General features: G+C 36.8%; 1 protein-coding gene and 1 long non-coding RNA gene across 3 annotated transcripts in view; both read right to left on the reverse strand.

Annotated features, from left to right (window-relative positions):
• The window catches only part of ERP44 (endoplasmic reticulum protein 44), a 53250-nt gene that overhangs the window by 29205 nt on the left and 10244 nt on the right, over nt 1-13801 (reverse strand). For both annotated transcript variants that reach the window (XM_087758356.1, XM_087758364.1), the window contains 2 exons: nt 3971-4043; nt 2067-2106 (listed from right to left, as the gene is read on the reverse strand). In XM_087758356.1, the coding sequence (XP_087614482.1) occupies nt 2067-2106; nt 3971-4043 (113 nt within the window). The remainder of the gene's footprint in view (nt 1-2066; nt 2107-3970; nt 4044-13801) is intronic.
• LOC148057408 (uncharacterized) lies at nt 8430-10003 on the reverse strand. Its single transcript, XR_015704970.1, has 3 exons — nt 9955-10003; nt 9638-9861; nt 8430-8556 (listed from the first exon to the last, which is right to left on the reverse strand). It is a non-coding gene; the product is annotated as an uncharacterized LOC148057408 (long non-coding RNA).

The following is a 13801-nucleotide window of genomic DNA, read 5'->3' on the forward strand; positions in this document are numbered from 1 at the left end:
TCTCCACCCTTATAGCAGAGTATCAACATCAGCAAAACTGATCTGTTCTCATTTGAAGGTCATGTTACATCATAGCCTGGCAGTATGCTACGTTGAGGGGTTATTACTGAATGCCTACATGTAATGATCATAATTAAGACTGTAACATTTTAAAATTATGGCCTACTATAATGTGAATCAACTTGCAAGCATGCGCAGATCTTTGAATTCAAAGCAAACCTATTCTAGAGAGGATTTGGTAACACTGGAGACTTGCAAAAAGAGCTGTGCTAACAGGGTCCTAAAACAGCACACTTGTTACCTTGCTATATAAAGTTAACATATTGGTATCTTCCCTCTGTCACAGAAGTATCAGAACATGGATTTTTAGCCTCCTGCAGTTTGTCTTTTGCAAAATCCAAAAATGATTTTTCAATGGCAACACAGACCACAAACGTCAGCGTAATAAATTTACTCTCCATAGGTTTGCTTTCCTTGGTTTTCTTTAATAAAACCTTTTGAAGTAGTCCATGATCCGCCATCTTAAAAGTTTCACTTATTTACTTATTTTAAAAGGCAGCCTTTATAGCATAATTCTATACAGAACAGGTAAGAGATTAGACCTAGTTTCTTACTTAACTAGTTACTTAGTTGTACTGTTGTTATGAAGACAAACATCTCAAACAAATAGTTTACTTGGTAAACAAATGCAATCTCTCTAAAGAAAAAATTCTATTAGTTCAAATGTGCCTAGTGTCAATTTAGTCTGTGGTAGCAAACGAACAGATGCAAACTAATTGAACGTAAAAACTGTCTGTAAAATGACAGAGGTATATACAAAGGTTATTAAACTGATTTAGACTGGTACAATGTCTATCTTTATGCAAAGTTTGAATGAAGGCATCAAAAGCATCTTTACAGAGAACTTCATTCTATATGAAAGGACTGGGTATGATTTTTTCAAAATCATTTTTTTAAATTTTTAAAAAAACAATTAAAATTAGCCTGTTACTAGTTGAATGAATTACCTGTAAAGGCAAAGTATAAATTTTTCATGTAAAGCTCTGTGCACTTGCTATTTCTAGACCACACGGACCTACAGACTTAGACATATAGTGGGATGTGAAAGAAGTGAAAGGAGTCAGAAGTCTAATCACCTACACGACCTTTGATTCTGAAGGCCAATGTTTTATGCTCACAAAGCAAAACAGCAGGGAGAGGAATATTTAAAAGTGTAGCACTTCGGTTTATATTTTGCTTTACTTTATAAAGCTATTTACATCCAAGATTGTTTTAATCAAGAAAGACAGAAAAATCATTTATTTTTCTAACCTTATTTTCTATATTAATTTGCATGTTAAACTGTGTTTTCTCTGAATGCTTTTCTGGTTTCTTCCTTGCTAAAGATTCTTTTAAAAATATTAATGGTGGAGCAGAACAGAACATTTAAAATTACTTCTTACAGGGGTACGGTGCTTAAATTAATTCTAATGATGATTTTGTACGCAAGTTTTTTTTAAAAAATGTAATTTTAAAGTAAGCAGTTCCCTCTAAGTATGTCTTTCACAATGGCCAACCAATCTGGCCCCAAATTCTTTCCTTTTCCAGTTGCTCAGATTTCACGCCTCAATTATAATTTCTCTAGTTCTCCACATGGAAGGTCTTCCAGATAAGAGAAGGATTTGATTTTTAGTGTGATTTCAAGCTTTTTCCTTTCTAGCACAGACGCATGGGACCAACACAGAAGAAAATGTAAAAATGGAATATTTTGGACTATTCTATGTTAAGAAGCAAAAAGTTAATGAAGTCTGTCTTGCTGGGGGGATGTGGGGGGCAATCGATTACATGGCACGTTATTCCATGCTACTATAGAAGCCTTCTTCCTCCAACAGAAGCCCTGAATGAAACAAAAGATGGCAGAACAGCAGAAGGGGAAGTAACCAGGACATTAAAAAAACAGGAAAGAACTAGTTTGAAAGCAACATACCACTGTATTTTCAACTGGAAAACTATAGCCAAACATGACAGTTTTCAAAAGACAGAAGTTTAAACATAGAAAAAAAAAAAAAAAACCTTGTATAACTTACCAGTCAGCATAAAAATTAACTAAAGCAACATCTGCATTGTCTGAGAGGAAAGAAAAAGAAAAAACCCAATGTCACACTGTGAGCCAAACTTCTTTGTGCTTTTATCCGAGATCATAAAAGTATACACAAAAACTATAAAAGCAAATATTTCTAGATTATTCAGCATACAGCTTAATCTCATTGCTAGAAAACTGCTAGGATAAATCTTATCTGAAATATAATCTATATCAAATGGGAAAGTGATGAAAGAGGCCTTCAGTCAAGTATTTCATTGACTTTAGTGATATACTAGACATTAAAAATGTCACTACTTAAGGTATTAAGACCCAAAATAAGTAAATAAGTGACACATGAGACAAAAAGTAATTCTGGATTTAAAATTAAGGCACTCAAAGCCAGAAGTACTCTAGTGTATCTTTTAAGCATTACCCAGATTATTCATAAGTGTTAAACAGTTAAAAGTTGAAATGTCAACTACCTGGGTTAGAAGAATGACCAACATGCAGTCCGCCTGTGCAACTTGCTCTGGTCATCCTTACCTGCGTTATTTGCTAAGAAGCTGGATAATAAGGCAAAAGGTAGCAGAGAAACCTTCAGTCTCCAAAAAAGAAAAATGGCAAGGGACACTCACAGAAAATGCAATACTACAGGGATATATATGTGTTAGCGAAATAATGCTCCTATATGTTATTTTTCACATACCAAGAAAAAGGAAAATATATCAAAACTAGAAGGACAAATCTCCTGCCCCAAAATAAATTGTGATCTTTACACAATATAACAACCATGCTGTAAATTGATTTTTAGTAGTAGTAGTGGCCTAAACATTGAAAAAACAACATTGAAATGCATACTGGAACTATAGAATATCAGCCACAGCTTTATAAAGCAGAAATGTTGCTGAATGAATTTGCACTATTGACAAAGTTACAAAGCAGTTACTAGCGAAGATTAAGATGTTGGAAGCCTGGAAAAGACAATACGATGGAAAAGATGACTCTTGAGAAGACTGGGAAAAACTACAGTTTTGATTAAAATTATGGGCATTAAGATTTTCATTATCAGCAAAGAATGCAAGTGGTGAACAGGAAATTAACAAGCATGCAGAAATTCAGGGTTACCTCCAAGGCATAAAGTATTTATTGAAACTAATCGGATAAATTTTATAAGTACTTACACTTGGCATATATTCCCTTTTATGAATGACATTTTACAAAAGGATTCTATATTTTCTACTGTATAAAAGGTATTTACAAACAGATCTTATATCACCTAATCATACATTTACTACACAAAGCAATCCTGCAATAGTAGGCAGATTCTAGTACAGACTTAAATAAAAGAATATAAAGATTTTTTTTTTCTGAATATATTTGAAACAACGTAATAACTTCTTCCCTGTGAAGGCAACCAGATACAGGCAAATTGCATACTTTTCAGACAAAAAGGTTTCAGACAAGGAATACACATCTGTTTAATTTATGAGTCTCCTTTCTATGAGCCACCAGAATCAGGACAATGCTTAACCTGAGGAAAAACATAGCTGAACAAGCAAGATACTTAAGGTCCATCACCATGTGTTCCAGCTGCTGCTATTTTTTGGGGAACTTTTAAAATGCTCTCTTGCAGGTTTTGGTTATGTAATCAAGCATTCCCATCTGCAAACAAGATACCAGGTATTTTTCTTAGACACTTCAAATCCTCACCGAGATTACAATGAAGTAATTTGTTAGGCAATACATTGGTTCAGACAGCTAATTTTGATCACAGGCATTTAACACTTCTATGCTGATTGCAATTCATATTTTAAAAGCTAACGTTCGCATATTCATTTAATAACATTGCAAGATTCATACAGGTAAGTGACTGTAGACACACAAAGGAAAAAAATTCAAAGTACTCACTTAAAATGTCATCTATATTTCCACTATCTAGACTTGTTATTTCACTTCTTGTTGGATTAAAAAGCCAAGACACCTAAAAAGAGAGAGCAAACCAGTAAGATAGGTAAAATTTCAGCAATAAAGTGGTAACATATCTATCATTTTAAATGTTGCTGTTCAAAAGCTGAAGAACCGTAAAATAATTGTAATTCAGTCAATGCATTTCAGATGACAACAGTACTACAAATATACAAATAAACACTATTTACAGATATAATATACTTTCACAGTTAAAACAAAATTTGCTCTCTCTTCATGTGATTCTCTATTATGTTGGCAGAAATGTTACAGGTAAATTTTGTACCTTTAAGAATAACTCCTATTCATAAATTCACTATGAAGAAAGAAATGAAGTTTTAGCCACCTAACAATCTCACACATCCCAGAAGTGTGTAGGCACAGTGGCTTTACCCAGAGACAAGTAATTCCTTCCGTCACTTACAGGGCTTGTCTGGCTAAAAAGTTTCTCATTAGGTAAAGCTTGCAATTGCCTCCATTTTTATTGCTGTTTTAGAAAACAGTTTCAGTACATCTAACTCAACTAGCTACAGTCTTTTATCTCCTTCTGTATTTTTTCTTGACACTGTTTCAGTCCCAGCACGCGACTGGCATATCAGACTATAAAAACTGAGACACCATGTCAGATCATTCAATTAGAAAGCAACACATGTATTACTGTTAATGCAACTATCACAGCAACACGCATTTTATGGAAGAGTGCTCTCATACTCACTGCAACAGGCCCAGTTCTTTTATCTCAAAATGTGGCAGTGAAAAGTGGGGCAGAGTTGCTGGTCTGTCCCGGGTGAGAGATATCAGTGAGTTGCAACTTATTTTTGCTTTGAGAGAGACAAGCGTGCAAGTTTGTGAGCGGGACAATACAGATTCTGGTCTGGGAGGTGAATGTTTCTATCCTGAGCAACCTGGTCAGAAAGTCAGCACTTCTCTAAGAAGGGCCAGGGCTCAGACCAGATGCTCTACCGAGATGCCTTCCAGCCTCGTTTTCCATGATTCCGTGGTTCCATTCATGGTTTCTATGATTCAGCTGACAGAGACAGCAGGAAAGGAAAAGGAAGGTTTTTGGTAGAGAACTGACAGGAACACACAAGTCAAGGAGCCAGGTAGAGACTGGAGATTCCCAATGATACCTGAAGAATTAGTCCTCGCACCGAGATGCGGTGGCACGACATATGCGCTGTCGACGTTCCCAGAGCCCTAGTTTACTCCTTGCAACCGCAAAGAAAAGCTGCCTGTGGCTAGAGAGGCAGAGCTGATGGCTGCTTTTACCAAAGACACCAAGGAAAAATTCAGCTGGAAGCATAAAGAGCATCCAAATAATGCCACACAGAGCAGCTAGATGCAAGGATCCAGTGATACAAGGATCTCCGTAGTTATGGAAGAGCCTGAGGCCTATCCCAGACCTATACTAGAACCATGACTACCAGCAGCAAGCCCCCAGGGCACACTCATCTTTGACACTGGTTACAAATTATCAAAAGACTAATTCAATGTCAAACATCAATTTTTCTAACATTTGCTGCAAGTGTATATCAAATATTGGCCTCTCAAAAACATTAGCCATACTGGATACCTGCTTTCATTAAGATTAGCTTCAAAAATTGTGGGAGACTTCTGCAGCAAGACATTGTGATAGCTTGCAAACTATCACTGTAAATGGCACGTAGGTGAGATTTGCAGCAATCATTTTCAATTCCTTTTGATTTATAGATCACTAAACACTTTTCAGTGAATATACTGATCCTCTCATATTTCCCATATAGAGGCTGCTGGGTAGCCCATACACTCCATCTTACACTACAAGCTGAAAACACACCAGCTGTTGTAATACAAAATATGTACCAGCGCTTCTCACTTGGTAATTGGACAAGATCTTATATGCAAGTCTAAGATCTGTGGTGAAGTTTGCACAGCCTTCCTGGGGCACTTAAACTGCCTGACACAAACGTCTGAACTGTGGCTTTAAGATGACTGCATAGAAACACAACTAACAGTTGAGCTGTAAGGTCCATCATCAAACTAACAGCATAACGACACCGTCTGCCAAAAAATACCTGATTAGGCAACCTTTGCAACGCACAAGTTGTGGCAGGCCAGTATTGGGGAAGTTCCTTTGAAGATGCTGGTGTTGCTGACTGCTGAGCAGCAAGAAGGGATGACCCTGCCTTCAGTCTTTGCGGAGAGAAGCTACCTATATGGACCCTGGCCCACATCGGTCAGCTTACCCCCAGAGGAGTGACAGCTGACAGCAACCATCGGGGCAGATACCGTCCCATCACCCCCTGGGTGGTGCACGGGGTGACCACTTCCATGGTGTTGCTATGGAGAGGTGCTGGTAGTACTAGTTATGGTTTTAGTAATGGGTCAGTTAAGCGTGTGAACGAGCTGGCATGGTTTTTGTTTGTACACGCATGCTGTTTCGTTGCAAGTGTTAGGTCAGACATAACTTGCATACAACTGAAGCAGTAGCTATGATTAACAATAACAGTCGGAATATTGCTCTAGGCAATGAAGGACAGTATAACCCAACATTCATTTTGTTGGCTGTCATCCGACCCTACCACAGGTGACTTTGCAAACTCATCTAAGTTCCAAGGCTTCAGCTGCCCTGCAAGGTCTCAAGAACCTCCGATGGCACCCTTGAAGACCACAGAGTTACTTATCCTGCTCATAATCTTGGACAATGCTTGTTTACACAGAAAATCCACACAAGCCTCTAGAAAGCAGGAACTTCTTCGCTGCTGCACACAGCTCTGCATCAGCATTCATACTAGGAAAGAATTTCCACAGTAGGTTTTGGTGAAGCTATTTTCACAGGAGCTCAGCAGTTTGTATTGTTTCAACATAACGAACGGGCAAGATATCAGTTTCTTAAATCCACATGACTTTTTCTAACACAATTTTACAGCAGCAACACAAATCTTATCTAATAGGATAAATTACATATAAATTAAACGTAACACAGATAAGCATACTATTTGCCATCGGGAAACAGGCTATGTTATTCAGCAGATATACTTAAATAGATCAGGAACTGTAGTTGCATTTGTAGATTGCTACAATACACCTTAACTTGCAATGCAAATATTTAACTGCAAAATCAAAGCACAGGACTTACTAACTAATAAAATCCTCTACTAGACTGTGCTATGTGCAGAAAAAGCAAATTAAAACTAATCCTTCTTTATCGTATGAATAAAATTTTTAATTGCTTTCTTAACTCTTATTGTGGAAAAATGTGGTGCAAGCTGCATGTACTGGAACAAAAGACCCCAAATGTCTTCATATATTGAAGGTGAAAATGAAATTAAGCTGTATATTGTATTGCCTATTTATATTAAACAGTAGTGGAAAAAAACCTGAGACTAAGAACGTCTTTCCCCAAAAGTTGCGCAAAACCTGAGATAATCGAAATACTTTTTCCACTAGAAGTATGAAAAATTCTATTTTGTCAAAATATATTCATAAACATGTTCTTAAACATTTTATACTGACTAAATAATTGTGGGTGCCAAAACCTTCATAATAAGTAGATAGACTCAGGGGAAAAAAGCATTCCTTTAAGAAATGTCAATAATACGCAAGACTCACTTCAGCTGAAGCTTTCATAAAGGTATAATGCCTGTAAGGAAGAAAACACATCCTTTTGAGCCAGTAATCTTGCTGTCCCACAAGAGGGGTTTATGATATTACTAGTATTAATATTTAACATGAAGGAATACAAATTCTTATTTAAATTGCTAAGAATCTATACTGTTTTGAGAATTTTTTTTCTGACCTTTGATGAGGCCTGTGCTTGATGCCCATGGGCAGAAAACAAGACATTTTTGAGGAAATCATTTCTGAATGCCAGCTGCACACTTTATAAAATAGATATTGAACATATGTTCTGAAAAGCATACTGGCTAAAAACAGAAGTCTTCACAATTTTTTACTTTTAAATGCAAACTTTGCATTCCACTGGCCTGCATCAGAAGGACACATGGATGATTGTTCACACTTTGTAACTGGGTAAAAAAAAAATTCCAACTGACCTCACAAGATAGCTACAAATTCACCGAAGAAAGCATCTTGCAAAAATAATTCAAAAGGAAAACTGGCTATGTAAGTACTTCTGAAAACAACTCAGGTGGCCGTCTTTATATTGCATAAAATTAGCTATATTTTTATATTTGTATTTTTAAAAATGCTTAAGCTGCTAAAATCTGAAGCTAAAACTAAGTTGTTATGAAAAAAGATTTCAAAAAATATAGTAGAATATTAAAATACTAAATACTTGAGCGTGAAACTGCACAAGTTAGGTGTGTTTATAATCTACTCACAATTGTTTAACACCTTAGAAAAATGACAAAACAAACTATAGACTAAAATGAATGCAGAAAGCTTGTATACACTTACAGAATACATTGTTGAAGGGGGGAAAAGTCAGGAATTGATCAATGCATTCACAAAGATAAAATTTAGCTCATATGGGAGGAGGGAAGAAGAGGAGATGGCACACATTTTTACTCTTCTGGTCCTCAGAAACACTGTCAAATAAAGCAGGAATATAACAGCTCAGGTTCCTGAAAGTTTCTGAAAATAACACTGCTTGTGTTTTTACTTGGAAGTTTAATTAGTACAGAAATCCTAGTATTTCTGATCCAGTTTTGATCCTCACTTGAAGTTAGCAAATGACTTAGCCACTTCTGCCAGGAGCCAGTACTAGTTGCTTCTGAGGAGTAACTACAAATTAGCTAATGTTTATTCTGATTTTTTCTAATGGAAGATCTCAAAGCACTGCCCGAAACACATCATTATCCTCTTCTGCCACGTGGCACAAGGCTGTGCAAGCAGCCTTACACAAAACAAAATGCCTGGACAAAATCCATTCTATTCACCCCCAACGGCAGACCTCTGCCAGGCTTCCTATCCCTTTTCCAAAGGGAAAATAAAAGTGCACCCAATTTCAACTCATCATCTGCTGACAGTGTAGCTGTTTGATAGCCACTTCACATGTTAATGAAGCCCACTGGTTATTCAGGAGATTTAGGTAAACCTTTTATCAACATTTTACTCTTATCAATTAGTGCTGTTCTTTAATTGCTAACTGGACAGAAGAAACGGGCTGATAGGTTTAGTGGCATTTCTTTCCCAAGTTTATTGTACTTCACACACCACTTTCTTGCAGAAGAGTTTAACAGTTTAACTGTGCACAATCTTAAAACTATAAGAAAAATGGAAAAATACAGGTCTGTTGCATTTTAGTTCTTCACTTCTTTATTTTGTAATTCACATAATGAAACAGAAGTCCTCATTTTCAGAGCAAACTATCCAAAGAATATAGAAGATCTACTCGTGGAACATCATGATTTCTAATTAGTACTACACCTTCAAGGCAGTCAATGAGAACAGCCTTCATTTTCACTGGCTAAACTTTCCATTTACCTTTTCCTCCTGCTGGGAAATCCTAAAGGCACACGACTAAACCATCTTTCTCCTCTACCACAAAATCATTTTATATTTGGCAACCAGCTCTAGCCCGCATCTAATCCAGACTGACATGTCGAAGTTACTACCTGAAGTCCTAGCCCCACAGGACTCTGCGGCTGACTTTCAGTCCCCGAGTACCTTTTTCTTTATGCATGCCGCTAATCTGCTGCTGCTCTGAGGTCTGCATTAAACTCCCGGACAACAGGAAGGAGACAGGTTTACAGCCTGCTGTAGGATGATACAAATTGAAAGCAATCCCGGGAGACAGCAACGACAAAGCTGACAGACATTGTAAGAGTCCCTGAAGTTTGGCTTCAGAACCATCAATCAGGAGCATCTCGCTGGCTGCGTTCCCAGAAGCCCTATAATGAACCACAAAGTTCAGAGCAGAAAGAGATAACAGTAAATAGAGAATGGTGGGGAAAAATAATAATAAAAAAAAGAACATTATTCACCCTCTCAGCGAGAGCAGTTCAACTCTTAATCGTCACCACTTGATTCCAGACTGTGCCTGAACATTTTCATAACTTTAACTGCTGCCATCCCTATTGATTAAGCAGGATTTTTATTAGTAATATAAACTACTTTCATTATAAGACTATGAGACAAAACTATATTAGTTTGAAACACTATCTAATGATCACTTCTGAGCTATATTTAAGTCTTCAGAGCAATTTTTAAATTGGTACCAAAAAACCCTTTCCCTATTATTTTTCTCTCAAGAGCCATATCTTAAATTTAACCAGGGAAATTTAAAATACTCAAAGGAAGCTACCGAAAATAGATTTAGGGATTGCAGTTACTAACTTTCATGAGAAGAGACAAAATCTACCTAAACTGAAATATGAATAACATATATATATTAGAAAAGCAAACTTATTTCTTTAGCCTTGATAGACAGTTCAATTTTATAATGATTTAGCCAAACGGTGCTATAACTGCACAGAACTAGGTAGAGAGACCACCATATTAAAAAGAGGTAGTGTGACTTTTTTTCCCTCCACATATCTTGTCACCTACTCCCATTTTAAGTGTCTGACAGGAATACTTGGTATAGGTACATGTATTATTAATATTGAAGAACTCTTTACCGATGAAAATGTTAGAAACAAAAAACCCCATTCACAATTTATAATGGTATCTATGAAATTCCAAATTATATTGATTTGACACTCTGAATCAGGAAAGAAACTCGCAGCTAATGGTTCCTACCACTGAACTTAACACACAAGCACAGGAGGATTGTCACGTATGACTGGGAACGATTCATAGCCGCAGAGGTACTTCAGTGGTCTGTTACCACAGCACTGAAGGTCCCCAGAAAAATGGGTAAGTTAACCTCTCAACAGTTTGTAAACTTTTATAAGACACAAGATGTTCATTCAAAAAGTCCATTGCAGAGATGAAAATTAAACCTCATTATCACAATGTGCAGTTCAATGCATTGCATTTTTCCCATAAAGCTCTTAATAGTAGAACCACGCACCAGAACACAGTTTTAAAGCTTAAGTCTCTGGGCACAAACCTAAGGATCGTTGTCTGTTATAGAAATGTTTAAAGTCGGGGCTCAAAAAAATGACATGAGGCCTGTCTAAAAAAAAAAAAAGTGTCATGAGGTAAGACCTGTAATTTATTTTCAGTTGAACTATTTCTAATTTTCAGTTATTTCTCTTGGTCTGGAAGGAAAATGACAATCTCCAGTCAGGGTCATAACACACTGGTTTCCTTGTCTTAAACATCTACTTAGAGGCAACACAGTCCATATAGCTACAAAAGATGTAAATAGGTGCCTGAACAACTATATTGCTCATGAATAATGCTTAGAGAGCTCCACATCTTCAGAAATATGAAACTAGCTTAAAGCTCATCTTTACACACAGGACTACTACAGAACAAGAAATGAGATTTTTTTTTTTTTAATAACATATATACACACACACACATATATATATGTATGTTTTGTTCATTCTTGGACTAGCGATGAAAATGAATATTAAAATGAAACCAACACTTTTATTGTATTCTGTGGAAGGAGTGGCCACAGAATTCAGAATCTCTACTTTAAAGCATAATCTTGGAGGAAGAAACTGAAAACAGCTGTAACATTTTCAGGAGAAACAGCATTTCCTACGTCACATGGACATTCGCAACCTTGGAATAATCTGAAGAATTGAATGTGTAAGTGGATAACTGAATTTTCCATACTTGCTGCCAACACACATTCTAATGCTTTAAAAATAACACAATTTCTATTTTGGTAGATTTTAATACATATTGAGATTATTGTTCGACAAGACAAAAATCAACTTATTTCAAGTGAAATGCTCAATTTCAACACCTACTCACTTCTAGCTGCTTATCTTTTTATTAACCATATCATCTATTTGCAATACTGAATACCTTTTTGCGCTACTGCTCCAAAACATCAAGTTATCTATCTCTTTGCGGTATCAAGAAAGGTGGGAACTTTAAGCAAAGACAAGCCTCTTCAGTTTTACCTTTCAGGCTGGAACTTGTTTTAAAAGTAGGTATGAATTACCAAAACCAACTGCTCAAATGGAAAAATAAGGGCTATGATAAACACGTATAAACTAGCCCTCCATGACAGAAATACCTAAGAAGCAATTGAGATAAAATAGAAAGTGCAGAGTTGGAGAAATCTGCATTTCACACATTCTTATCAGCAGTTAAAGATGAAGTACGACAATCCTGTGGCTCCAGAGGTGCAGGATCCACAGTGCTTTAAACTATGCAGCTGAGACACCGAGTTAAAAAAAAGCAGTAAAAGTGACAATTAGACAAACAAAATACTTAAGTGAAAAATACAGGTAGGATCGTTCTCCTCACCCAGTCCACCCAAAGGAAAGCAAAACGTACTGGTTTAACTGCCACTCTAAAGACAACATAAGGGAAGACAAGCAGACAAACCAGCCTCTGATAACACCGTTTCAACTGTACTGTTCATATCAGTGCTGCTGCCTATTTGTATTTCCGAATAACAAAGTTGGCACAGGAACACAGCCAGCTTGATTTGGCTCATCCTTATTTTATGCTAAAGGCAACGACAATTAGAACTAAATAACGGAGCAACACTCCCAATGCAGAGCAGCAAGCATATGGATGACAATGAGCAGTTCAAATTAAATTCTTACCCTCTTCTAGTTTCAGCATTACACAGCTATGCTACGCCCTGCAATCGCAGCCAGAACTAACCCACACGTGAATACGCAGGCAACCACTCCCATTTATTAACCTCAGATCTAGAGCTTTTAGCAATAAAACCTCCAATACCACTAAGACCCTCCTTGTGCTACACATTTTTTTTCTTCCTTCACCATGATTGAGATGCCACATTTCCTCAGATAACCTCCTGAGGTTATCTGCTAATATTTCAGCAGGAGGTTAAGGTTTCGTGCAACTATCAAAAGACAACTACAGTACTTTGTGACACAGCCATCCACAGCGTATGAAGCATTTGTCCATACATTAAAACCATTTGAGATTCAGTCCTGTGTTGCTGCTGCTCCTCCCTCTTTTTCTGAGGAATCAAAACGAGGAAGAACACGTTAGAATTTCAAAGTTATAAACTTTCTAAAATACAATGGGGTTTTGTCGCCTCAGCTTCCCATTCCCTTAACATCAGAACTCTGAACTTCAGAATAAGTCCATTTAAAACATCATCTAAATTTATGTTACTTTGATTATTTTTTTTTTCCTTCATTCCAGGAAAATTTGTGATGCACACTCCACAAACTTCCATTCTCCACATGCAAACTACCAATCATAGTATACTAAAGCTCATTGGCAATCCATTAGCTTGTCTCTAACAAATGCTTTGCCTCATTTTTTAGGTTAGTATTTATTATTTGCTACCTTAAAATGACATATGAGAAGATAAGGGAAAAGATCTTTCCAAATAAGCAGTAATAGAAATACTACTCCACAGCTGCATTCTAATTGGCATGTTGGCATTGGAAAAATCTCACAATTTAAATGACGGGGGGGGGGAAAAGATACATTTTACTATTAATTCATTGGCTATCTTCTACAGAAGAACATTGATTAAAGCAATGCTGCCTGAACCTGAAGAGAAAAATTCACCTTTGGGACCACAGCTACATGAAGCTTGAAGAATGAGTGGCTAATGTCAGACTGCATAAGAGCAATTCTCTTTCTACCCTAAACAACTGCTAAGGGCCTGCACACATGCAGTCAATTTATGCTGGATAACTCTGAACAGCAGAAGAGTAAATAATGCAGAGGACAGGACACATGCCACAGATATTTTGAAATGCACAAAAG

This window comes from Nipponia nippon, unplaced genomic scaffold, assembly GCF_047370975.1.
Source record: "Nipponia nippon isolate SJK-2023a ecotype South Korea unplaced genomic scaffold, ASM4737097v1 scaffold_1, whole genome shotgun sequence".
NCBI lineage: Eukaryota > Metazoa > Chordata > Aves > Pelecaniformes > Threskiornithidae > Nipponia > Nipponia nippon.